The sequence below is a fragment of the Chrysochloris asiatica genome, unplaced genomic scaffold, assembly GCF_000296735.1.
Source record: "Chrysochloris asiatica unplaced genomic scaffold, ChrAsi1.0 scaffold00214, whole genome shotgun sequence".
Classification (NCBI taxonomy): Eukaryota; Metazoa; Chordata; class Mammalia; order Afrosoricida; family Chrysochloridae; genus Chrysochloris; species Chrysochloris asiatica.
The window spans coordinates 2752320-2780292 of NW_006408732.1; the positions used below are offsets into that span (position 1 = coordinate 2752320).

Below are 27973 nucleotides of genomic sequence, written 5' to 3' on the forward strand. Positions count from 1 at the left end.
TCCTAAAGTATTGAGAGCGCGTTTCTGTAATTGGAGACTCTCTGAAGAAGCAGTATTAAAGCTCTAATCCTAAAGTATTGAGAGCGCGTTTCTGTTATTGGAGACTCTCTGAAGAAGCAGTAAAGATTTAATAATTTCACATTTCATACTAAGAATTCAATGACACTGAGTAGTAGCCAGTCTGTCTGGATGGGGCTGATGAAAGGAGATGCAGATGGGTCTCTTGTGGTACAATAGTGAATGATTGTTATCAGGACTGATTGTGAGGGTTGGAAATGTAAAGGTAGACGTTTTGTAGCAAATGGAGGGGAGTGATTGACTTTGCAGTCCAGGAGCAGAGGTCCCTGGGACCATCAAGGGAGAAAAGCGGAGAGTGGGACCCTATCCAGAGAAGCAGTGACACCAGAGATGGGAGGCAGAGACGATGACATGGAGAGACGGAGTGGCTTGGGACTCTACACCCAGAGAGGGAGAGGAGTTGTGGGCTGACGACCAGGGGTGGGGGTGGGGGGCAGGCTTGCAGGATATACCCTTTGGTTGGTTGATGATGCATGAAGGGGATTGTAACCATGGCAATGAACGATACACGATAGGATGAATGTAAAGCTAATGTTCTCCCATGTAAACTATCACATAATTCACAATAAAACATTAAAGAAAAAAAGAATTCAGTGACAGCAGTAGGAAGATCTGTAAGGAAAAAAACAAGCATGTTTTCTTTTTCAGGATTTTGCCCCTCGTGTAATTGTGATGTATGTGATTGCTGTTCTTGCTTTTCTATTCTACATTTCCAAAGTTCCAGAAAGGTATTTCCCAGGTAAGTATCTCCTATATAGGAGCTTTGGAGCTTCATTCTAAATATATGCTTGAGGGATATGACCCAGAACATGAAAACTGAGATTAATCTTTTTTTTTTTACTTTTATTGATTATACAGTGGTTCTATTCCCAAATTTTAATCTAAACCCTCACTTTTTTTTTTTTTTAATGGTTTTCCCATTTATTTTTTGTACTTTAAGGGACTTTTCTAATGGCCTTTCAAATATCCTAAAACATTTATGTAAACCTTTGGATACTCAGGATATTTTGTTTAGCTCATGTATTTGATTGTCTTTAATGATGGAAACTAAGATAGATTTGATAGTTTGCTCATAATCAAAATCTATTTACAGTCAAATCTAATTAGTGTAATGAAAGATCACACTGGAATAGTTGATAAGTTTCTGTGGTAATGTAATTATTTACTCTTCACATGTGGCCTTGACCTGTTGTCACCCAATGACAAGCCGCAGTTTTGGTTTTTAATAATCCAGCCCTGCAGGATAAGCACTGGATCACAAGGTTGGTTTGAACAGCAAGGTAGGCAGTTCAGATGCATCAGCTGCTCCTCGGAAACCCCATACAAGATCGCTGAGTTGGAACTGACTCAAGGGTACCTACCAACAACAGCAACCTCATTACTTCCATCCTGACAATATGAGTTGGTAACAGTAGGTGGGGTTATCACCATCCCACAGATTATGAAGAGATAGTAGAATTGAGTATAAACTCTGCAAGTCTCTTGATTCCCAACAACTTTTTTTTAAAAAAGAGGAGCATTTGCCATAGATTATCGCTAGTTCTTTAAACAAATTTATATATACAAAGATACATAAAACAAAAAAGAAAAGAAAGTGATAAAAGAAAGTAAATAAATGAAAATCATCATAAAGTTTTCAGGTCGAGTTTCTTCACCTGAAACATGGAAATACTGCTTTCTCTCATGGGACTCTTGTGGGGATGAGAAAATGCATATAAAACATTTAGTATTGCTCCTAGCAAGTAGTAAGCACTCAACAAAGATTAGCAAATGATAAAGATGATTATGTCCCTTAATCTTAATACTGTAAGTGAAGTATGTGGTTGAGTAAGGACAGTTCTGTAAATGGATAGAATAACGTTAAGTTCAGGCTGTCTGACTTGAATCAAGAGTGACATCTAGAGTAGACAACTCAACTCGGTGAGTTTTCAGTTGGGTGGGGGGACTGGATGGAAGTCGGATAGAGTTTAAATTCAAAGTGCAATTTTATCCCTGCTACCGGGATAAGAATCACTTCCACAGTGAATTGAACATGGGATTGTGTCAATACTCAGCTGTATTTGCAGAAGAAAGGATCAGAAACATTGATTTAGAGTATGACTTGACCAATTCTATGCATTCCTCTTTGAACTTGATTTTTCATTGTTGTTGTGTGCTGTGGAGTCGGTTCCGACTCATAGCGACCCTGTACAGGGTTTCCAAGGCTGTAAATCATTACAGGAGCAGAACACCTCATCTTTCTCCCACGGAACAGCTGGTAGTTTCAAACTGCTAACCTTGTGGCTTGCAGCCCGATTCATAACCACTACGCTAAGAGAATATAAACAAGAACCGGGAGTGCCGACATTAGTACTGAGGAACTTAACTGGGCTGTTGTCCTTGAGTTGTACACAACTTCCAGGCAGGGCTAGAACTTTATTCAGAAAAATCATCTGGTAAAATGCAGTTTTAAAATACCTTTATTAATAAATGAAAGCTAAAATTGAAGCATGAAAGGTCTCTACAGTTCAGGTGTTAACCAATTTTCTGATTCTAGAAACGTATAAAAAGTCAAATGTTATATAACTTAACTTTCTTCTAAGACTTCTTGTTGTTAAGTGCCATGGAGTCAGTTCCGACTCATAGTGACCTTGTGTAGGGTTTCTGAGGAGCAGCCAGTAAGCTTGAATCGCCGACCTTGCAGTCTAGCACATTAGCCTGCAGTGCTACACTTGACATGAAATGTACTCTTCTGTAGCTGAATGTGTACAGATAAGTTGTTTTTGTTGTTATTAAGTGATGTGGAGTCAGTTCCGATTTATAGCAAACCTGTGTATGGATTCCAAGGAGTGGCTGGTGAGCTTGAACCACCAATCTTGTGGTTCAAACCAACCTTGCAGTCCAGCGCATTAAACCATAGTGCCATGCAAGGACTCCACAGATATGTTAGAGTAGTGATTATGTGGACTCCTCAAAAAATGAAAAGTCTTCACAGATAAGAGTAATACAGTTTCAAGATGTTGATATGTAAATGGTTGAAACACCTTTGGCCAGTCTTCATTTATGGCCTGGCTGTAAAAAGAAATGTTGCATGGTGGTAGTGATGAGATGGTGGACAGACAAGATGGGTTTATAGGGGACCTGTCAAAGGGGGTCTTGGCAAAGACAGAAAGAATCCTATTCATTTATACTATAAATTTTAAATCTCAATATTGTATTAATTATTCTTCTAGGTGAAAAGGTTAGAGGGCCTTCAAAAAGTTTGTGGAAAAATTCTATTATCTATTCAACAAACTTTTTGATGCTCTCTCATATTTCCATTCCATGCCCTATGAGGTACCATGAATAAGTAATTTATTTACATTTAAGTCTCCATATCTTGGTATCGGAGTTCTGGTGTGGCACTGTAGGAAAAGTACAGGACCACAAGGTAAGCTTGAATCACAAGGTCACAAACTCATCAGCCACCCCTTAGAAACCCTAAACAGGGTCACTGTAAGTCAGAACCCACTCGACGACACTTAACAACAACAACCCTTTATAGGCATTCTGAGGAGCAGCTGGTGTGTTTAAACCTCCAACTTTGTGGTTAGCATTCCAGTGCTTAGCCTACAGCGGCGCACAAGGACTCCTGTATAATGCTGCTATACCAGAAATACCACTGGTGGATACCTTTAACAACCATATATTTATTCTCTCACAAGTTAGAATAAACTTAGAGTGCTGGCTCGTGCTTTCTCTTTGCTGGCTCTGGGGAAAGGTCCTTGCCTCCTGTAATATCTCTAGGTCCAGTATTCTTTGTACATCTCCGTGCACCTTAGCCTCAGTCTTTCCCAAGATCCAGGAGCCTCACAGTGCAGGGGCCCTAGGTCCAAAGGAGAACACTCCACTCCTGGGTCTTCTATCTTAGTCCCCACTTCTCTGCGCAAATCTCTCTCCTTGTATCTCTTGTAAGATAAAAAGTGTTGCATGCCACACTTTGGGGAGTCTTCCATAAATTGGATCAGTGTGGTAGTGGGATTAAAGGTGTGGCGCTGTAGGATAAATACACTGGACCACACGTGGCTTTGAATTCTAGGGTGGGCGGTTCAAACTCACCAGCCACTCCTAAGAAAACCTAAGCAGGGTTACTGTGAGTGGAAACCAACTCAGTGGCACTTAACAACATCCTACTAGCGTAAGCACTGGATTACTAACTATAAAGTCAGCGGTTCAAACCCACCAGTCACTCCTTAAAACCCCTATACAGGTTTATTATGGATTGGAACCAACTCAGTGGCACTCAACAACAGTCCCACTCTTGGAATCCTGGTATGGTGCTAGAGGATAAGCATTAGACCACAAGATCAATTTGAACCATAAGGTGATGGTTCAAACCTACCAGCCGCTCCTCAGAAACACTATACAGGGTCAATGTGAGTCAGAACTGACTCAACTACACTTAATAACAACATCCCACTCTTAATCCTTTTATTGCTGTATCAACCAGACCCAAATATCACATCATAGAGGACAGCTACATCTCAACTGCCAAGCCACTAAGAAACGTGGCCTAGTTAAGTTGAACAAAACCTTAACTATCACACTGAGGAAGATATGAAGCTTCCTACCTGTCACTCAATATTCTTGGGATTGAACCTTTAGCAACAATTGCTTTCTTAAATTATATATAAACTCATCAACCTAACTTAGTTCTCTAATTATAAATTACATTTTGCAGATTATTCTTTAGTCAGAGCCATAAGACTCCAGTTTGAGCTTTCTTCTTTTAGACCCGCTTGAAATAAAAAGAGCTTCTAGCAGATTTATTTGCAAAGAACAACAGTGAAGCCTTGTCCCTGATTTGTTGCACTACTTTGCTTTAACTCATTCAGAACGCATGCAGTGTGCTTTCTTTGTTCCACCAGAATGTATCGGGGTGAAATGTGGGAGACAAAAAGTCAAAACTCCTGGATTTAACCAAGTGAGATTTTGAATAGGACTCAGGTATGAAATCATGGACCTCTGGTGTGACAGGATGAGCACTGGGAACCACAAAGTCAGTTCAAACCCACCAGCTGCTTCTTGGAAACCCTTTTCAGGCTCACTATAAGTTGAACAGGACTTGACAGCACCTAACTTAGGAATTCATACTTTAAAAAATAGGTATTTTATGAAAAATGGCTGTGAATTAATTTACAAGTCTCTAGACACTTTGAAATGCACTCTACTCCCTCTGCTGTTCACCCATACTTCTAGTGTCAGAGATGATTTTTCCATAATATCAAAATAGTACAGTTCATTTTCTTTCCTTTCTGCTTTCCCTTCCCAGGACAACTCAACTACCTCGGATCAAGCCACCAAATATGGCATGTCCTTGCCGTAGTGATGCTGTACTGGTGGCATCAGTCCACTGTCTACGTCATGCAGTACAGGCACGCCAAGCCGTGTCCTGACCATGTTTCACATTTGTGAATTCAGGTACAGCCACCTGGTGTATTCAATTGTGAAGCAATATTTTGATGGGGAATTGTATACCCCACTATTTCTAGGATTCCTGTTATTTCCTCATTAATATATCATGAACAATACTTTGTAAAAAATGAAACAAAAAAATATTCTTGGGGGTCTATAGTAATTGGTGTACAGGCCCTTAAAATTACTGATTTGCTGCTTGTACAGAAAATGAAAATTAGTTGACACTGATGAGAAGTGTGAATACCAACAGTGAATGTTAAACCAGTGTAGAGAGAGACTCTTGCTACACAGCACCAGCTTAATTTCCTCAGAAGAGGCCCATCTCCATTAGGGAATGGAGTCATCCTGTGAGACTCCTTTAATGGAAGAAGTTTTGAGTAGATGATTAAGTGTAAGTGCCTAATCAAAGCAAGAGTTACTACAAACTAGGATTGTGATCCAAATAATTACTAGACTTTGAATATATGCTTTGTGAGAAACCGGCACTTGGAAATTTTCTTTAGAGTAGCTTCTCCCTTCCCTTGGATCACTGGGTTTTTAGTTTGCCAGAACAGAAACTTTAACTTATTTTAGAGAAGTGTTGAGAAGAACACACATTCTCATTTTCTATCAGATAAGAATCATATGAATACTTGGCCGAAAAGGCAAGTTATTAGCCATCTAGGGTTTTTAGTTCCATATTAGACACTTGAGTTCTTATAAGTAGACTGCAGAAGATTTTTTGTTTCCCAAAAGTCCCATTACAGAAGAGTTTTCACTGTCTGAATTTGCAGTCCTAAATTTCATATATATGGGTGCTACTTACAAGGCCATTGAATCCAGATGGCCTAGTCCTGACCCTGAAATAAACCTTAAGCCTTAGAACAAAGTCCTGCAGATGCCCCATTTGATAATGTGCTTACTCACTTGGGCTCTGATCTTCCTTTGTTTACACATGTATTACCATTGCATTGATGACTTACAGAATATTGATATGTATTAGCTAATATTTGGAACCTGATAAATGATTTGTCATTATGTATATTAAAGATAATATATAACTCAACTGCCCTATCAATACAATGTAACCCTCTTTGTCTTTGATCTGAATGAAATCCTTTAAAGCAAAAAGTCCATAAAAACATAATGCTGTTCATTGAAACATAAAATATTACTCAAGTTTCTTAATGAATTGACTTGAGCTGTTTTAATTATTGGCATATTAGAACATTAGCCTTCCATAAATGCCTTTCATGTCTCTGCCTTTTGTATGTGAAAAATTGCTTTAACCTGCCTCATTTTACACATCTATAAAATTTTGTATTTGTTTTCAGTGTAGTGGTTTTGGAACATAAATTCCCTAGGCTAGTATTTCAACAAGGATAACATTATTATGGAATGCTATTTGAAATGGCTGTTTTACTGTATATGGCCTCACATTTGATCCATATGCTAAGTGATAGATTTTGGTATAATGATAATAGGTTGTATTTCCTCTAAACTAACCCTTGTTGGCTTATATGATTGTTGTTGTTGAATGCTGTCAAGTCGGTTCTGACCCATAGCAACCCTGTGTAAGGTTTCCAAAGAGTGGCTGGTGAGCTTGAACTGCTGACCTTGCAATTCAAACTGATCTTGCAGTCCAGCGCATTAATCTGCAGCGCCACACCAGGACTCCGGCTTATGTGATAATTGCTTTTAAATAGATATTTTGCCATACTGGCCAAACAAAATACATTGAGTAACTAGATATTTTTAAATAAGGGAAAACTCCACTACTTTTAAGTCTGGAACTTGTTTTATTATAAAGTCTCCTCTCAAAATAAAAATAAATTGAGCATTGTTTCATTTTCTTTTAATTAAATGAAAAAAATCTTGTCTTTTACTTAGTATTCTAATTATTTAATTCTTGTCATCTGAATTAAGAGATTTAAAAACAGACTTTTTTAAAGAATGTGTATTTGAAATTCAAAGGCATACAAGTCTGACTGTAGAGAGAATTTTACTGTGTGAACATAACATTTTATGAAAATGTTAAGTATTGTAAGAAAGCAATGGGCTCTCATTTTTGTCTTTACTGTGATTTATTATGAAGTGTAGGGAATGAGTGAGTGAAGATTGCTGTCAACTATGAGCACTTCCGTAAGTCGGCATTTACTGACTACTGTGTGTACACAGCACTACTGGAAAAGTACTAAAGATACTGGTAACACTGAAGACTATTGACAATTTGCGTACAATCTGAGCCTCTAATAATGTATATTTATTTTTGGTTTTATAGATTTATTAATGTACACTATTCAGCTGGATCATTAAAAACAATTGGTTTGAGTATTACTAATGTATAAACTATAAAAGCTCTTTACAGACTTTAAAAGTACATTTTAAAATTATTCATGACTTTTAAATTGACTATCTAGAGATTTATAGGGTTGTAGTTAAATCATTTAAGAAACAACTATCTTTCTATATGAAACCATTTTCAAATAGCAAGATTGTGCTTACCTGTTTTTGTTATTACGGAGTGCAATTCTATTAGCTGCATGGCAAAATATGTATTATGTAAATAAAATGGTTTTACTAAATATTTAAGTGCTTCATGTCATTCTTTGTAATATTTCACAGCTTTAAAATCATATTTTAGCATCAGGAATGAAGATTCGGGGAATATCTGTCACATCTTATGGCATCCCACCTGGACAAAGTAACCAATCTGAAGATTGTGACTGAGGCATAAAGCTGTACACCTGTCCGTTAGGCAGGTACCGAACTAGAGATGGACTCTGCCCGACATTAAAGAAACGTCAGGGGGCAAAGCCTGTACTTCTGGTTTCTGCCAGTTGTGGAGCTGAGTAAATTTATATCCACCCCAAATCAGGACTCCTGGTAATCCCGCCAGTGTGTTTGGTACCAACTAAGAATCAGCTTAGATATGAGGGAGGGACACAACATCTCATCAATTGTATTGATACCGAAAGAGCTATGAGTCCCATGGGTCCCTGAAATTCTATACCCATGCTCAAGTAGAATAGTAAGGTAATGATCCAGAGATGAAACTACCATTATGAAACCTCTTCAGAAGGGAGAAATGGTAAATATCTTCAGTAAGGGGTCTTGTGAAAAGTAAAATATGTATACTTAGAGGGCTGAAATGAGCAGCCACTTAGGTACTAAGCCTACTCTGTAAACCTGGCTATTAAAAATACTACAAAATACCTATAATTTCAGTAGTGCCACTATCAGGCAAATTGGCCTTTTTAAGTTCATGCACTCAAAACAAAAATATTCTTAACTACATGTTATTTAAGGAGCCTGGGGAGCATCGTGGGTTACACATTGGGCTGCTAACTGCAAGCTGAGCAGTTCATCTCCACTAGCCACGTCACTGAAGATGAGACTTTCTGCTCCCATAGATTTATAGCCTTGGAAACCCTATTTAGGGTCACTAAAAAAAAAAAAAAAAAAGTATGTATTATTGCCTATGCAAAGGCTTTTGATTGTGTGGATCATGACAAGCTATGGACAATATTGAGAAGTATGAGTATTCCAGAACACTTAATTGCTGTCATGAGGAACCTATACATAGACCAAGAGGCAGTTTTTCAAAAAGATCAAGGAACACTGAATGGTTTAAAATTAGGCAAATTGTGTGCCAGGGTTGTACTCTTTCACCATACTTATTCTGTCTGTAGGCTCAGCAAATAATCTGAGAACCTGGATTACATGAAGAAAAATGTGGCATGAGGATTGGAGGAAGACTTATTAACAACCTGAGATATGCAGATGATACAAGCTTGCTTGCCAAATGTGAAGAGGACTTAAAACATTTACTGATGAAGATAAAAGAGCACAGCCTTCGGTATGGATTATATCTCAATGTAAAGAAAACAAAATCCTCACCACTGGACCAACAAACAACATTCTTATCAACGGGCAAAAGATTGAAGTTGTCAAGGACTTCATTCTTCTTGGATCAACTATCAACACTCATGAAAGCAGCAGTCAAGAGATCAGATGACATATTGCATTAGGCAAATCTGCTGCAAAGACCTTTTTAAAGTTTTAAAGAGCAAAGATGTCAGCTTGAGGACTAAGGTGCGCCTGACCCAAGCCATGGTATTTTCAATAACCTCATATGCATGCTGGATGGTGAATAAGGAACACTGTAGAAGAATAGATGCTTCTGAGTTATGGTGTTGGAGAAGAATACTTAAAAGTGCCACAGGCTGCCAAAAGAACCAATAGATCCGTTTTTAAAGACGTGCAGCCACAGTGCTCCTTGGAGGCCAAGATGGCCAAACTTAGTTTCTCATACTTTGGGCATATTCTTCTCAGGCAGTCGCTGGAGAAGGATGTTTGGTAAGGAGGAGTGTCAAGAGAAAAAGAGGCAGACCCCCAATGAGATGGATTGGCCAAGTGGCCAAGTGCTACAGGGTCAGCTCCAGACCACCACAATAAAGCAAGTATCGCAATAAAATGACATGACTTTTATTTCCCAGTATGTATAAAAGTTATGTATATACCATATTAAGTGTGCAACAGCATTGTGAAAAAGTTTGAAATATTGTGAGAATTACCAAAACGTGACACAGAGACATGAAGTGAGCACATGCTGATGAAAAATCAGCACCAATAGGAGTGTTCAACACCAGGTGGCCACAAACCTGCAATCTGAAAAAATGGAGTACCTGGGGAACACGATCAAATGAGGTAAGCCTGTTATCAGTAATAATTGTAGTGACTACAGACTGCTTTAGAATATTCTGTGTTTTTACTGCAAAAAAATGTTAGGCCAAAATGAGTTTTCTTTCTTAAATTCTAAACTCGTTAAGAATGATGAAGATAATCGTCTTCATTTTTCTATTCCACTTGTTGGTACATAATAGGTACTTAATGTTTGCAGTATGAAGGAAAGGGCCTTTAATAAGACAAGTAATGAAAAACGCTGAAGTCAGTGATTATAAAGAATATGCAATCCATTTGAGATTTATTGCATTTAAAGAAAGCAAATTACTAAAACAGTAGGCATGATAAATATAGTAAGAAAATAAATTTCAAACAAAACAAATGAATGAGGGCCATAATTCTGTCAATAAGAATCAGCAATTTAAAGGCAATAAAGTAGAAAAATCAGTTAGTGCTTAATTAAATAGAAAAAGAAAGCAACTGATACTATCTCATAAAAGTTTCCCAGCTACATTTAAAGATTGAAGTCACTTTAGCAAGTATATTTTGTAACAATTTGAAATATAATAAAGATGTAAATCAAGTTTATTTAAAAGTTAAAGTTATTTGCTTAGTGGTACATAAAAGGTTTCAGAAAATTCAAGTTTAACAAACAAATGGAAGTGTGATCAAAGAAAGTGCACTTAAAGCTGTTTGCCAGCAATTAAAAAGTAGCTTCTATACTGCTTACGATTAAATCACAAAAAAGCATAGTAATAAAAAACAGTTCTTTCCAAAGTAACACTATAAATTTCTAAATACAATAAAAATAACCCCAACTGATGCCTTTGCTTTTTTCATCTTTCTACTTTATTCCTTTAGTGGCTTTTATAAACCCTTTATTAGAAGTGAATACTCGTTAAGCTATGATTGTGGTTGCAATTACATTTTAAAAAATTCACATTAACTCCACAGTTGAGATATGTGACAGGTGCATGCATGTACATATATATTTATAATTATCTTAATATATAAAATACCACTGAGTATAAAAGTTTTCAAATAAACTATATCATTTAGGTTATTCTCACAGTAGATATGTCAGCTCATTCTCACAGTAGATCCGTCATCTCAATAACTGGACGTAAAATGATAGTTTTGCTAAAAACGAAAATATGAGCAAGTTCACTGCAGATTATACATAAACAAATGTACCCACACTCCCCAGAACATGTGATAGTAATACGCGTGTACCTTCTAACGGTGCTCATGTGAAGTACCAAAACCTCAAATAAATCAAGAACACTAGCTGAATAGTAAGAAAACAACTCTCTACAATTATCCGAGGAAAAGACTGGGCTCTGCCTTAGTTAGCACTCTTCACCAGCAAGGTGAGAACCACCATTTATCACTGTTCACCAATAAACTGGGTAGGATCAAAAGGTGCATTCATCTGTAAGTTCCAGATAATGTCATAAGTATGCCCAAATACATAGACACAGGGACAACAGGGGGCAGGGAATGAGAGAAGATGGGGTTCATCCAGCTTACATTTCCTCAACTTTCGTATCTTGCTTGGCCAATGCATTCTTCAATGCCATAAATGTGGACCTTTTTAATACTAAACTTTTATTCAAGTGATCATATTGAAATTATTAAGCAAATGGTCCACTTTTTTGAAAGATGACTCAAAACCAATAAGCATTATTATTAAAGCTGTTAGGAAAGACATAGCTTTGGCCATAGATTTTTGCTAGCTTCGTGATATTTGCCTCTCTTGAACATTTTTCAAGTATAACAGGGTTAGAGTTATGATGACTACATCCTCAAGCAGCACAAGGGACATCCAAACAATAGTATGAACGTAATTTTTTGAACTCTCCTTCCTTAATCCAGTGTTGGACCATCCATAATAGAGCTAACGTGGTAGTTCTGTGTGACAGGTGTTCTGTGAAGTACCTTTCCGTGCCTTGGGCATCTGCTGTGTGGAGAGAGGGAGTTGATCATTGAAACCCCAAACCAAACCCACTGCTATCAATTACACATTCCAACACATAGAGACCTGGTATAGGGTCGGAGGCTGGAAATCGTTACATGAGCGGACAGCCTCATCTCCCTTCTGCAGAGCGGCTGGTGGGTTTGAACTGCCAACCTTGCAGTTAGCAGTCCAGTGCTTATCCTACAGTGCCACCAGGGCTCCTTGAAAAAGGAAAGCAAACCCAAAATATCTGTATTCCTTGGGAAAATGTCTTCACTTCAAAACAAAGAAACTCCCCAAATATATTCTGAAGCCTGAATCTTTCCACTATACTATAATCGCAAAAGGGCCATTGGGTTGTACTAAACATGAAACTGTACATATTTCAAGCTAAGTCTGATTCCTCATAATGGATAAATTGTAAGTCCAAGTGTCTCCAGGCAGTCCCCAGGTAACAAGATCCATTCCTAAGTGTATCTCTAAGTCAAATTTGTAGCTAATTTGGAACAGGTGCATTCTTCTCAATGCTTTAAAAGCTGCATGTGCAGCAGTGAGGGCAACAGTGATGAATTTGTAGCAAGTAGAGGATGGCTCAACTGGTCAAAGTGAGGGCAAACTATGTAACATTAAAGTACAAGTTGTCCCTTGGGCTTTCATAATTACTGTACCTCAATTTAACATGATTCAATATACTGAAGGTGTTCATATCAGATAGGCTCTAGGTAGTTCACATTGATGTTCCAAGGAGGCCACGCTAGTTCAGTCCTTACTCTTTTGCAGAGACCAAGGCCAAGGACTAAAATAGTCAAAGAAACACATTGTGTCCATGTCAACAACAGATTTTCATTTTAAAAAAAATTGTTTGATACAAACCTACTGTAATTCATGGAATCATCAACTCTTCACTTTTTTAAAAGAAAGTATCTTCAATCTACTTTGTAAAGTTTTAAAGAATATCTACTTTAGCATTTGCATTAGCAGTATTAACCTGAGAATCAGGATAAAAGGTGCAAACATAGTATTTGCCTTTGGCACAAGGACAAGTAACTGAAAAAGATCTAGCTGAGTGGAACAGTCTCCTGTAGTCCAACTCGAATAGGACAAGTCTACGTAGTAATGTAATGCTTGCTCACTCTGTCTCTATGACACTGCGATTCACATACTACTTTACTATCTACCCACAAATCTGTGTAAAAGGTGAGTATATAGTTCCACAGACTTTGCTTCTCTCCAAGTCAGAATTGTGAAAACAGAACAGCTTATTTCACTGGGACACTATGATGAAGGGAAGCTAATAAGATTACTTAGAAAATCTACTGAGTTCAAAGAGAATTAACTTAAAATATAGCAATCAAGGAAAGTGTGAGTTGATTAAGAATCGCTGTCTCTTTAGGTAAATAAGCTTAATAGTACTAGAAACTTCTAAATATTAATTTGGTAGTATAAATTAAAACAGTTGAAGACATAGGAAGCACAGGCATTGTATTCATGCTCTTTCACACATAATTTCTAGAAAATCTCAAGTATCAAATTAGGATTTGTGGTATAAAGAAAGGCAATTTGGTAGCTGGATTCTCTTCATGAGCAGAGTTCAGATGCTAGTCGCTCACCATCTACTATCTTATGTCCATTTTGAGATCTTGTACATCAGTGCAGAGGTACTTGCAGCAGGATGCGGAGTCCTGCCTATAAGGCTTTATGGGTATCACTGTTCAGTGCAGTTACTCCACCCTCCCAGCCTAACTAAAATAATTATTGTTCACAACTTGGGGAGTAGTTGGTGAAGGTATTAATTTAATGAAGTATATTATTCAATGCAACACAATTTTTTATAAAGTTTTTTTAAAAAAAAAAAATCAGGATTTCAGCTACATATATATATATATTTTTTTTTCCTGAAATAAAATTTCTACATAACCCTCATCCTCACTCCCCTGTTTGCTACCTTATCTGCATTAGGAGGGGCATGATAGTAAAAGTTTAGGGCAATCAAGCCATTCACAAACAGAAGATAACGTTTTTACTCCCTTCTATTTCCTTCCTTTCCCCCCAGCCCCCAATATTAGAATTTATCTTTAGATTTTGTTCAAGGCTCCTATGCAGATATTTCATATTAATGGCACTTGTTTTTTTAAAAATGAAAAAACATTTAGGCACAATAGTCAATTACCTCTGGCTCTGCTTGGTAGACAAAGGTATAAGGACTAAAACCTCTGAACACTCCCCAGATGAGAACTAGATTGGTTTTCAATGTGTAGAAATTAGAAGACACTTTGTAAAATGTCACAAACTCAATCTGTGTATGTACAAAACAACCGTAGTTTTAAATGCTGGATTCTGGAATGAACCTGGGATATGCACACAAAAATGACATTCTGCTTTCAAAAACAGCAGTTGGCTTTGTAATCTTTTCCGAAGTGGCTTCGTAACTGCAAAGTTCCATGTGCTTCTGCTGAAGTTTCACACCTGTGTGTCTGTGCAGTACTGTCAGCAGCTGAAACCCTTAACTAGTCATTACAGTTTAGCTCCTTTTTCTCCTACTTGGAAGAAGTATTTTTAAGAGGCATCAAGTTACTACCAAGCTATGGAAATACTTCCTTTTTCTATTTGGTCTATTTAAAAAATCACTTAACTTCTTCTAATTGACCTGTAAGAATGAATAATACAAAGAACTATACACGAATTTTCTTTCAAATTCATAAAACAAACTCTTCATACTTTTTTGAAACAGGAGTTAATGCCAAGAACCCATAAGAAGTGTCTACTGTTTAGAAGGAAATGGAGCAGCACCAAATGGGTCTAATTCAACTGACTGGGGCTGTTGGGACTGATGTGAAGTGATACTTTGCACCACAAGTTCTGTAAAGGGTACGGCACCAAAATCATCCATTTTCAACGCTTCAGCACTATGGAATGACCCATGCAGTGAATTCTGCCTTGGCCGCCCAGGCAGAACAGTATTGTGGTCGGCACGGAGATCACTCAGTCCTGGATGTGAAGGGTGTCGTGTCAGCTCTGGAGGATGGAAGGGCTTGGCACCAAAGGGGTCCAACAGGCTCTCTTCAGGCTGCAGGAGAGTCCCTCTGTCTTTCCCGTCAGTCAGTGCCACACTAATGTTCTCCTTGGAGTCCGAGATGGTTAACAATTCATTGCTGCTCTGAGAGTCTCGACGGCCCACCTTTTTGTGCCTGCGAGCTCTCTCTGGGGTGCGGAAGGTAGGTTTCAAAGTCTTTTTTGTGCTGGTTGGTGTGCCATGATGCCTCTTCCCATTACTTTTGGACATGTCCTGCTTTGTTCGCCTTTGGCGAGAAGAGAGTTTCTGTAAGCTGCGCTGTTTGACTTTTTGCTGCTGGTTTCCAGTTATTTCCTCAAAGGGTCCAAGTCCAAAAACATCCTCATTGCTTTCACTTTTACTTACTGATGTGGGGAAGGGCTGAAATGGAGTGGAGCCAAATATATCTACACTTTGAGGACAACCAGGGAGAGTTTGCGCTTCAGACCCCACCACCTGGCAGTCTTCTACACTGACCTTCTTGCTAAAGGGTGCCTTTGTGAATACATCGAATTCTTCTTGCTCTAGTCCCACAGGAGGAACATGGGTCTGTTGAGATAGGTTCTTTTCATTCTCCCTTTGCTGGAGTTGTGTGTGCATGGCAAAAAAGGGGACAGCACCAAATACATCAAACTCCTGTTTGGGCATCTCTACCCCAACACCAGAAGGTAACTGGGTTGGGGTAAGGAGTGGTTTTATACTAGCATCTTGGATTTGTCCACTGCCTGATTTATCTTTGTAGACAGGACTCATATCACTGTACTTTGCTTTGGCCTGTTCATAATCAGAATCAGAACTATGTTTTTCTTCTTCTTCTTCATCTTCAGAATCCATAAGGAGGGGTCTATGGCCCAGATTTTCAGGCTCAATATCATCATCATTAAAATCTCCTTGTTCTCCCTGAAGGACATCTTCATCTTCTTGCTCTTCCTCTTCACTACTCTTAGGAGACGGGGGATCTGATTCGAAATCACTTTCAGATTCATCATTCCCCTTTTGCACTTGACTCTGTACTGATGAATTCTCTGCAGGTTTCTTTTCAGTCCGGTTATCTTTAGATACTAGACTTGCTTTTCTATTCTTGATAGCATTTGCATTGCTGTTTTCTTGATTCCTGGATACAGATTCAGCTTTCTTTTCAGGGGAACCTGCAGGTTCAAAGGAAAAGTAATTATAGCACTCCAGTGCATTTCAAAAACCACTGATACCACAATGTTACTATATTAGTATGTTATCACACAAGGCATTACAAATCTCTAATACCAATATTCTTAGAGTGGAAAAACTGGTGTCAATTCTTTGCTACCAGATTTTGGTATGCTCTCAACTAGATAGTTAAGTTCTTTCCTGCAGAAACACTAATCTCTGTCTCCTAAAAAAGTGCCTACTCAACAAAGGCTCTCACTGATAGCTAAATTTTATTTATAGAAGCCAGACTAGGGCTCTGAATATATAGGTATGCAAGCAAATGTTCTTCTCCCACCACCAAAATAAAATCATTCAGCTAATTCACACTGCTAAGCTCTCATACTCACCAAACAACCCTCTGCTTATATTTCAAATCTGTGACTTTCACCATAGAGAGAGACCAACACGCATGAGTAGCTTGTCTGTTTAGTTACACTTCACTGCAATTATTCTTAAAAGACAATTACTTTGTTTTTTATAACCAGTATCTTAAGAGAATCTCCCACAGCCTAATCAAAGTTAATGACTAAGTATCTGGGCTGAGGCTGTACAAAGGACAACCTGTCTTCTCTGGAGATAGTGTATGCTTCTCAAGCTAAAATGTCTATACTACTGATACTACATTGAAAGTATGGTGCCTTAAAAAAAACATGTAGCCCTTAGTATGCTAAATTGCATCAAATATAGTACTTTATAATTTCACTGAATAAGATTCCTGTATTGTACAATACAGAGTCCTGCTGTCAGATGATAAGCACTCAACCTCAAGGTCAGTTTGAAGCACAAGGTCAGTGGTTCAAACTCACCAGCCGCTCCTTGGAAAATCCCTATACAGGGTCACTATGAGTCAGAACCGACTTGACAGCACTTAACAATAACAACACAGAAAGATAACATATTCGTGTATATGAAAATACACTGCTTCACAAGATACATGAATATACTGAACTGATTTTTCCCCAATATGAGGACTGATTTGTATTAACCCAACCACAGTCTCATCTCTTCCCTTTGATTGACTAAGGTGAAGTATTTTCAAAACAATTAGCATTGAAAGCATAGTCTATAGACATTAAAACTACCTGAGTTGTAAATGATGGAGGATTACTTCCCTTCATTAGCATATGAAACCTCTGAGTCTTTCTTTCTTGTTGAAAATTCAGCCCTGTTATCATCCTACTGGACTCCAGGTGTGGTGCTGTAGTGTAAGTTTATTATACTAGATTACTAACTACAAGGTTAGCGGTTCAAACCCATCAGCTGATCCTTGGTAACCCAACTCCATAGCAGTTAGCAGCAATCATCCCACCACTTTGTTCCTTCTTCGTCATATTTTTAAAGACTTTTCTTTCACCCGCCGCTCCCCTCCTCCCATCAGCTTTGAAGGAGCCCTGGTACATTAAGTATGAGGCTGATAACAGCAAAGTCAGCAGTGCAAACGCAGCAAGACGCTGATCTGTGGGAGAGAGATGACGCTGTCTGTTCCCATAGAGATTTCCATTCTCAGAAAGCCAAGGGAGCAGTTCCTGTGTCCTACAGGCTTGCTGTGAGAACTCATTGGCAATGGGTTTGGGGGTTTGGTAGCATCCCTTTAAACATTCACATTACCCAGGGTGATAACCTTGGTGGTATTCCTTCTCACTTTGTATAGCCCTTCTGAATTGTGAATTTCCAAGTCTATCAAAATTACTCTAATCTCTAACCAGGAATTAACTCCTAAGAACCAGACTCGGATTTATAATAAAATTTTTCATGAGAATGTACCCTACCATTACCTCAAACAATCATTTCCAGAGATCATCTTTTCCCTCAGAGTGTGATCCTTACCAGTTCCCTCTCTATTAATGAAGAACATTTCCCATCTACCCAGTTCTTCAAACCAGCAGAAATCTGGAAATTGTCTTCTCTCTTCCCACTGAGTTCCTCCTGTGCCTTTAAAACCTCTTGAATCTGCTCCCTCCTCTCCATCTGCCAGTTGTCTCTCTCATTCCCTCATTCTCTGTCAACTAACAACTCCTCAGCCTCTAAAGGAACCTCTCTGCCTCCAGTCCCACATCCTTCAACTGTTCCTCTCACCGTCCCTAAAGAGATTTTACTGAAATCACGTTGCTAAGTAGGTTACAAAAGTCCCAACCTTTAGCATGGCACTGAGTGCTCTCTCTCTCCTAGCATAGCTTTAGCTTCAGACCATTTAGTCTCCCATGAATACACCCAAGCTCTCCCTAGTCAGATTTGGATACCTTTTTTTTTTTTTTTTTTTTTAGCTATCTCTTGCTATCTATCCTCTTAATAATATTTACTGTCAGACACAGGAACCTACTAGATTTGGGTACCAAATGAAACATACAGGTTAACATTTCTCCACCACGGCAATACTGACATCAGTATAGATGCCCTACCATCAGGCTGTGAACCTTAAGGCCAGCAGTTCGAAACTACCAGCCGTTCCGCGGGAGAAAGATGAGGCTTTCTGCTCCCGTAAAGATTTACAGCCTTGGAAACCCTGTACAGGGTCGCTATGGGTCGGAACTGACTCGAAGGCACTTAACAACAACAACAACAACCACCACTCCAGCTTGACTGCCTAGCAAATGGGACCTGTTTCATCGTCCTTCACAGCTACCCTGTAAGAGAGCCATTCACTATTTGGTGTTCTTAATGAACCTAATATTGTAGCACCTACAGCACTGGACTGCAATTACTATTTGTCTGCCCTTTGGGACCGTGAGCTCTTAAAACACAGCGTAGTGGTTATGAATTGGGCTGCTAATCTCAAGGTCGGCAGTTTGAAACTACCAGCTGTTCCGTGGGAGAAAGATGAGGCTTTCTGCTCCCATAAAGATTTGTAGCCTTGGAAACCTTGTGCAGGGTCACTATGAGTCGGAACCGACTCCACGGTACTTAGCAGCAACAACAACAACAACAATAATTTATCAGTTATCTCTGTACCTTAGCACAGTAGACTGAATAAGTATTTGTTGACTTAATTCTATAAGTTACTCTGATCTAACCTAGGCAGCTACACAGTCCATATATTCAAAATCCAGTAATGGAGAGTTACATAGAAAATGAACTCTTGACATTTAGAGATGTTTTAGCTTAGAACTTAAGTCATTCACATTTTGTTTCACTCAGGAAAAAATAGCCTACAGGGTATTTTACTGCATCCTGGCATGGTGCTGTGGGCTAATGCGTCAGACTACACAGTCGTTTGAACTGCAAGGTTGGTGGTTCAAGCTCACCAGCTGCTCCTTGGAAACCCTATACAGGGTTGCTATGGATCGGAATCAACTCGATGGCACGGAACAACAACAACATACACTGATTGAAGTCCTGGTGTGGCACTATACACTGGACTGCTAACTGCAAGGTTGGCAGTTCAAACCTACCAGCTGTACTTTGAGAACCCTATATAGGTCACTACTGAGTCAGAACCAACTTGATGACACTTACCAACAACAACAAACACTGATTAAGGACCCCGGATGGAACACTGGTTTAATTGTTGGGCTGTTAATCGCAAAATTGGTGTTTCAAATCCACCAGCTGCTCTTCAAAAAGACTGATTGGTGCTATAAAGATGTATAGCCTCAGAAACCCTAAAGAGCAGTTCTATTCTGCCGTACAGGCTCGCTATGAGTTGGAATTGACTTCATGACTGTGAGCGTACAAGGACTGGTAAAACAAAACAAATCAAGAATTTACAATCAACTGTGATAGCCAGTGAGTAAAATTGTTGTTATTGTCGTTAAGTGCCGTTGAGTCAATTCCAACCCATTATAATGTTTCCAAGGAGTAGCTGGTGTAAAAAGCAAACACAAATTTGGGTCCGTGCTTTGAAATACAAGCAGCAGCAGCAGCAGCAGTGATGCAACTCCCAGGGAAGAGGGTTGGGGTGCACACACCACACAGGACAGCCTGGGAAGAGCTTGTTATGGAGATGATGGCTAAGACTAACAATGAGAAGGAGCCAGCTGTGTAAAGGACAGGCAGAAAACTGCTCTAGGGAAAAGTTCTAGAAACAGGTTTGCATATTTCAGAGACTGAAAATAGGCCAGTGTGGTTGGAGCACAGTGAGCAAGAGGGATACTGTACAAGAAAGGGCCAGACCATGAAGGTCCCCACAAGGTCATTAATAAGGAGTTTGGATTTCATTCTGAATTGCTGTCATGGAAAGCTACTAAAAACTTTTTTAAAAAGATGAGTGGCTGTTGTGGAGAATAAAGACTAAAACGGGAAGGAGTTAAAGTGAGCAGACCAGGTAAGAAGATTTTAAGTTAGAGAGAGCAGTAGTATGAGGATGAGGATAGAGTAGTTAAGGGAATGAGCGACTGCAAAGGAAAATTTTGGAGGATGGCAGTACCATGAACACAGGCAGAAACACTGGGAAATGCAGGAGGTTGTCAAGAATTGGGATTGGGGCACATTAAGTTTGAGGCTTAATTTCACTTAAGACACTGAAGTGCAAGTGGTTAGGTTTCTGTGGCTTGACCTGAAAGGTTAGTTTTTGGCCAAGGGAATCATCAGAGTATGGAGAGAAAGTTCAGACTGGAGATCACCTAAGAGTAAGAAGAAAACACGCTCATGAGTAAAACATGGAAGTCAGCCAAGGAAAAGGAATCTGCACAGCCAAACAAAAGGCAGCAGCCCACAAGGAGGCCCAGATTCAGGGGAGTACAATGTCACCGAAGCCAGAGATGAGTGAGTCCTAGGGGAGGTTCTAGACAGTGAACTGAACTGAGGACAGAAAATGACCACTGGCTCTCATGGCCTCTATGCAGTTGCTGTGGGGAGGAAGTCTAATGGGATGGAGGAGTGAGAGGAGGAAAGAAGGGAAAATTCAGTCAGGTAATGCTTAAGTACATATATACTCTTCAGCCACTATTCATTTATCAGTTCCTTAACACTAGTCAAATGTTGTATGCTCTATAAAATGTAGTCTTGTTGTTAAGTGACTAGAGTCACTTCTGACTCACAGTGGCCCTGTATAGGGTTTCCAAGGAGCGACTGGTGGGTTTGAACCACCAACCTTGCAGTTACCAGTCCAGTGTAAATCCAATAGCACAACAATGTAATGCTGCAGTTGTTAGGTGTCGTTGAGTCTGTTCCAACCCACAGCGGCCCTGTACAGGGTTTCTGAGGAGCAGCTGGTGGGTTTAAACTGCTGACCTTGTGGTTCACAGTCCAGTGCTGATCCTATAACACCACAACAGGAATCCCAACAGTGTAATGGTGGTGTGCTGTGTAGGTACTTCTGACTCATAGCAACCCTGCACAGGGTATTCGAGGCTGTAAATCTTTACAGGAGCAGAACTCATCTTTCTCCTGAGGAGCGGCTGGTAGTTTTGAAACTACTGGCCTTGAGGTTAGCAGCCTGAATTGTAACTATAACAGTCCTATCTAAAAACCTAACAGGTTATAACCAAATAAAATGCAGACTCTTAAATTTGACTTCTCTATAGACAGCATACTTCTAAGATTAAAAACAGACCGCTTTTCAATGAAAGATTCATTGTCATGAATTTTTATTCTAAAGCCAAATACGTAATGGTTCTAGAAGGCTTCTAATAACCCCCTATTTTGGGATACTTCCTTCCTCTAAAATAGACTTGAACTTATTACCTACTAGGACTATCTACCCTCAGAAAACTATGATGTGCACATTAACCCTCATGCCTGTTCATGGACATGTCCAGCAACATTCCAATATAATGTTTCTTACAGTCTGTTCTGCAGAACATTATTCTCACACATAACAAGAACCACGTCAAACAGTTTTATATCTTACACATCTGCATTCTATATTCTGCCTCCACCGTTACTGGAAACCCACAATAAATTGTGGGGGTTTTTTTTCACTTACCATTTTACTGCATCTTCTCAGATAAACATAGTCTACTTTTAATTCTGATAAGCATGATAGAATAATCTACATCTATGCATAGAGCATCCAGTTTTTCATCATTTTAAAACATTTTAAGATATAAAACTTATATTTAAGAATATAACCTTTTACAATATCAATTTCACTTTATCCATTTCTGCTATTCTCTCCTTATGTATAAATTAGTTAGCAAGCTATCCCAATAATAATTCCTGACAACATCATAGTAAAGACTTAAAAGAGTAAAACCAGGAAAGGTACTCAGTTCCTTCATTCATGCAATGGTTCTACTACATTGGGTTATTGCAAAGGTTAACAAATAAAAAACACTTAAAACGGTGCATGGAATGTAATAAAGTGCTCAGTAAAGTTAATTATTTCATCCATCATACTTCAACCTTCTTGCAGCATTTTCATCTAAAGGAGAAGTGACAATGTGAGGGAGGAGAGGACAATTCACGAGCCATTCTGATTCACCTTAGAGTCGACCAGAAACAAATAGGAAAGCAATTGTATATCATCAGGGTAAAAAGTAACCAACATACAAACAGGGCATGTGAAACTGTATCTCTGATTTTAAAATAGCTACATTTGAAAACAATGAAAAGCAACTTTTCAAGGAGAGCAGGGAAGGATGAACACATGGTGGTCTACATCCCCCAAAGAAAAACCTATTACTTCTCTGTTGGTCTAGGTAGACTGGTTTGATTATACTCTTTCCCCTTTGAAAAGCTTAAATACAAAAATTTTTAAATGCAATTTAAAATGTTGGGTTTTTCTCTTCCCTATTCGTATAACCATCCTAACATTGGTTAAATATTTCTATATTTCTCCAGCCTTGTATTCATATATAAATTGCTGTGGTTTCATAAGTAGCACTGGAACTCCCTCCTTGTGTCAGGCACCATGAAGCACAATGGATGTTCTTGCTGTCCATCTATCTCTCTTCAGCAAATGTTAAGTTACAGGCTACCAGTGACAACAAATAGAAATCTATTCCTGTATAGATTTTACTTTCTATGGTAGCAGGGGTCATCCTTTCCCAGTAAAGCGCTAAGAAAAAACTGGGAGCTATACAAAACTAAACCATGCTGCAGTATAGTCTAAGGTTTTTAGTACCGTTACACAGACACACAAGACCATCAAAATAACTTTTTTGAGTTAAAAATCTGGTTACAAATGTATAATGAGTGCATAGTAGTTTAACTAAAATGTGATTTAATAGCTTATTTTTTCCCCTAAACATATCACTGCTATTAAAAAAAAAAAAAAAAAAAAAGGTTCGGAGTCTTCTGTTTGCTTCTAATGTCAGACTACTATTTCCCAGTTGTTGGATTAAATAATACATACACATTTAATTATTATGGAATTGTACTTCACTGCTTAAGTTAATTTCCCAAAAGTATAGCCTAAATATGTTGCTTTATACTTCAGTAGTGAGTACAGTGGCTCTGCAGAATAAGCAATAGACTGCAAACCATAAGGTTAGTGGTTTGAGCCCACCAGCAACCCCAAAGAATAAAGACAGATGAAGCCTTCTGCTCCTGCAAAGATTTATGGGCTTGGAAACCCTATATAAGGTTGCTATGTGTTGGAAATGACTCAATAACACTTAACAACATAATTCAATATCTTCTAAATCCCAATAATCCCCATATTTACTGAGATTTTTATTAACATAAAAATGGAAATTATTCAAATAGTGGCAGTGGTGTTAGGTGCTGTCAAGTTAATTCCGATTTACAGTGACTCTATGTTACAAGACTAGAACTGTCCTATAGAGTTGTCTTGGTTATAATCGTTACAGAAGTACATGACCAGGTTTTCCTCCATGGAGTCACTGGGTAGGTTCAAACACCAACCTTTCAGTTAGGAGCCAAGCACTGAACTGTTCTACAAGCACCAGAAACATGTACTTACAGCATAAACAAACAGCTTTACTTGTGGCAATTCCAACTTGAGACAATGTGCTCAGTTACATCTTAAGAAATGACTAATTTCATATATTTACCTTTCTTTTTCTTCTTTTTGGCTCTAAATGGAATATCCCTCCTTGCTTAAGCTTACTAAGGTAGAATGATATTTTATTTCTTCTAGTTAGGATAATGTCTTTGTTTTGTGTCTTGGAATTACAAACTATAAAGACTTCACCTTTTTGAGAACCTTGGCAAGTTGTATTTAATCAGTGATACTAAGATAAACAATGATTTAATAACAAATGTCCTGAAAAATATTCATTTGGGTCTGAAAATCTCTGTAATTAACAAGAATCTCTTTTTTAAATCTTAGCAAAAGGATTAATCATGCAGAGCTATCATTTCAAGTACTATTTCTCGAATAAGAAAGAATGAAACCATTAGCTACAACATTCATACGTCCATTTATTTATAAGTATGAAATGAAAATGTCTTTAAGGCAGCTCATGTACAGATTTAACAAGAATTCTTTTCTAGCTTTTACATGAGAACAAACATTTTCAAAGATTCTGTTTCAATTACTGCTATCCTGGTTTCCAGACAATTATTAGCTGGCGTCAGACAATTCCAACTTGTGGCAATCCAAGATTGACAGAATCATAAACTTTGGTAACTAGAAGAAAGTTCAGAGCTTATGTATTCAATGATGGTCTAAATGCGTCATTTTCAGAGAACTGATTATTTGTACCTGAGGGTATACACTTAACAAAAGAACCAGATCTAAAATCTAGTGCTGGGCTCTTTCAGTTAGATACCATTAGCTGAACTACAAAGCAAAGCTTCATTTTTTAAAGTTGGTTTTGATTCATTCAGAGACAAAGCTTAAGAATAAAGTGAATGGCTAGGATAGGGCAATTCAGATCTGGGTAAACTGTTAACAATAGCAACAATGGGTTTGTTGCTATTGTGTTCCAACTCATAGCAACCTGTGTATGGTTCCAAGAGTGGCTTTGAATTAGACCTTGAGGTTAGCAGTCCAATGTTTATCCTGTAGCATCACACTAGGACTCAAAAATGGGCTGCTGTTGTTAAGTGCTGTTGAGTCGGTTCCGACCCATAGTGAACCTGCATAGGGTTTCCAAGGAGCAACTGGTAAGCTTGAACCACCGACCTTGCAGTTCAAACCAATTTTGCAGTCTAGCACATTAACCCACAGCACCACACTAGGACTCCCAAATAATGGGTTACAGCACCTTATGACTTGTAAATTGTCTCTCAGGGAAATTCACCCTTAAGTATTACAAAACATGTGAGAGCAATGGAAGTATCCCTGAAGTACTATGTTTTTATACAAATAATGCACTGTTTTCTGCAAGCAGTGCAGTTCCCTTGTATGTTCGTTTTCTATGCAAAACACCATGTCAAGATGAATAATACTTATTTGCAGAGACAAACTTGGTTGTGTTTGAAATGATTCTATTCACACTACTGAAGCAATGCTCCAATAATCAGTGCTGTTCTTAAGTGCCACAGAGTCACTTCCAACTCATAGCAACCCTGTTTAGGGTTTCCAAGGAGTGGCTTGTGGGTCTGAACCATGATCTTGTGGGTCAAATCAACCTTGTGGCCTAGTGCTTATCCTACAGTGCCACACCAGGGCTCCTCAATAATCAGTTGCTGTCGTGATGTGTGGTCGAGTTGGTAAAGACCTTAAGCACAACAGAACGAAACACTGCCTGTTCCTATGCCAACCTCACAGTCATTGCTATGCTTATCCCACTGCTGATGCCACTGTGCCAATCCATCTCCTTACCAATTAACTCTACAAAGAATGGTGCCTTCTCCAGGGACAAGTCCCTCCTGAGAATATGTCAGAAATATAAGAGACGAAGTCTGGCCATCCTGGCCTCCAAGGAGCACTCTGGCTGTACCTCTTCCAACACAGATTTGTTCTTTTGGCAGTCCATGGTAATTTCGATATTCTCCAACACCATAACTCAAATGAATCAATTTTTCTACAGTGTTTCTTATTCACTGTCCAACTTTCACTTGCATATAAGGCTACTGAAAATACCATGGCTTGAGTCAGGCGATCTTTAGTCCTCAAATTGACATCTTTGCTATATGATACTTTAAAGAGATTCTGTGAAGCAGATTTGCCTAATGTAATATATTGTTTGATTTCTTGATTGCTGCTTCCATGAGTGTTGATGGTTGATTCAAGCAAATTGTAGTCTTTGACAACTTCCATCTTTTTTCCACTGATATGGAATTTGTTTATTTGTTAGAGTGGTGAAGATTTTTGTATTGCATTGAGATGCAACCCATATGGAAGACTGTGGTCTCTGATCTTTATCAGTATTTTAAGTCCTCTTCACCTTCAGTAAGCAAGGTTGTATCATCTGCATATCACAAGCTGCTAACGGTTCTTCCACGTTCTTCATATAATCCAACTTCCCACGTTCTTCATATAATCCAACTTCTGAGATCATGTACTCAGTATACAGATTGAATAAGGATAGTGAAAGAATACAACCCTGGCACACACCTTCCCTAATTTTAAACCATTCTATGTCCCTTTGTTCTGTCCGAACAAATGCCTCTTGGTCTATGTACAGGTTCCTCATGAGTACAATTAAGTGTTCCAGAATATTCATTCTTTGCAATGTTGCCCATAGCTTGCCATGATTCACATAATCAAAAGCCTTTGAATAGTCAATAAGGTACAAGTAAACATCTTTCTAGTATTCTCTGCTTATAGAGAATTGAACCTCTAGCAGTTCCCTGTCAATGTATGCTGGAAGCCATTTTCGAATTATCTTTAGTAGAATTTTACTTGCATGTGACAGTAATGATATTGTCTGATGATTTCCGCATTCCGGTGGGTCACCTCACCTGCCTTTGGAATGGGTACAAATATGGATCTCTTCCAATCAGCTGGCCAGGTAGCTGTCTTCCAAATAACTTAGCATAGATGAGTGAGACAATAATCAGTAAAGGCACTAAGAAAACAAGCATTTACTATGTAAGTGAAGTACTCAAGTCACCATTTGATAACCAACTTTCTACCCTGCACTTCTTTCATCAGCAGAGGATCCTATATAAAAATAGTTTTGAGGGACCATCTTCTTATTTAGCATCATGCATTACCAAGTGCCTCACTTTCCTCAACTGTGAAGTAAGGATCGCAATAGTGCTAACACCTCAGAGATTACATATGAGAATATTCTTAGAATAGTACTTAGCTCATTGTAGGTACTCAGTAAAGGACTACTGTTGCTATTGTTACTGTACAAGTGTAAATAGAAAAATACCGCTACTAGGGTTCTAGTTCATGCATGCACAAGTTTATTCCAAGAAAAAGGTGTTTAAACATATCACTGTGATCAGCGGATAGCTGCAGATAAGTTCTCTCAGTGCCAGGGTTTGAATTTTATCCTCTTGAAATATGTTATCAGCCTGGCTGGTCCATAATTCTGTGGTTTTATCACTTAGTGAAGATCCCCCATGCTGTGATCTGATGTGATAAACCAATAAGCGAATTAAGAATAGGCTACACCACACTTTCTCTGCTATTCATAAGGTTTTCAGTGACTAAAGATTCGGATGTAGTTTGTCACTCTTTCTTCCTAGTCTGTCTTTGTCTGGAAACTCATCTGAAACCTGTCCAGATGAAAACAGAGAATATCAGAAAGGTGTTTACCTGTGCATTACTGACTATGCAAAGACTTTCGATTGTGTGAATCATGACAAGCTATGGACAACATTGTGAAGTATGAGTATTCCAGAACACTTAA

At 38.6% G+C, this 27973-nt stretch overlaps 2 protein-coding genes across 2 annotated transcripts in view; one reads left to right on the top strand and one right to left on the bottom strand.

The window, feature by feature from the left end:
* Positions 1 to 5631, top strand: part of PAQR3 (progestin and adipoQ receptor family member III) — a 25829-nt gene extending 20198 nt beyond the window's left edge. Inside the window, exons 5-6 of the mRNA XM_006872897.1 lie at positions 727 to 817; positions 5369 to 5631. Of these exons, the coding sequence (XP_006872959.1) occupies positions 727 to 817; positions 5369 to 5511 (234 nt within the window). The 3' untranslated portion in view covers positions 5512 to 5631. The remainder of the gene's footprint in view (positions 1 to 726; positions 818 to 5368) is intronic.
* Positions 5632 to 14734: 9103 nt separating this feature from the next.
* Positions 14735 to 27973, bottom strand: part of BMP2K (BMP2 inducible kinase) — a 187559-nt gene continuing 174320 nt past the window's right edge. The window contains exon 16 of the mRNA XM_006872898.1: positions 14735 to 16336. Within this exon, the coding sequence (XP_006872960.1) occupies positions 14898 to 16336 (1439 nt within the window). The 3' untranslated portion in view covers positions 14735 to 14897. The remainder of the gene's footprint in view (positions 16337 to 27973) is intronic.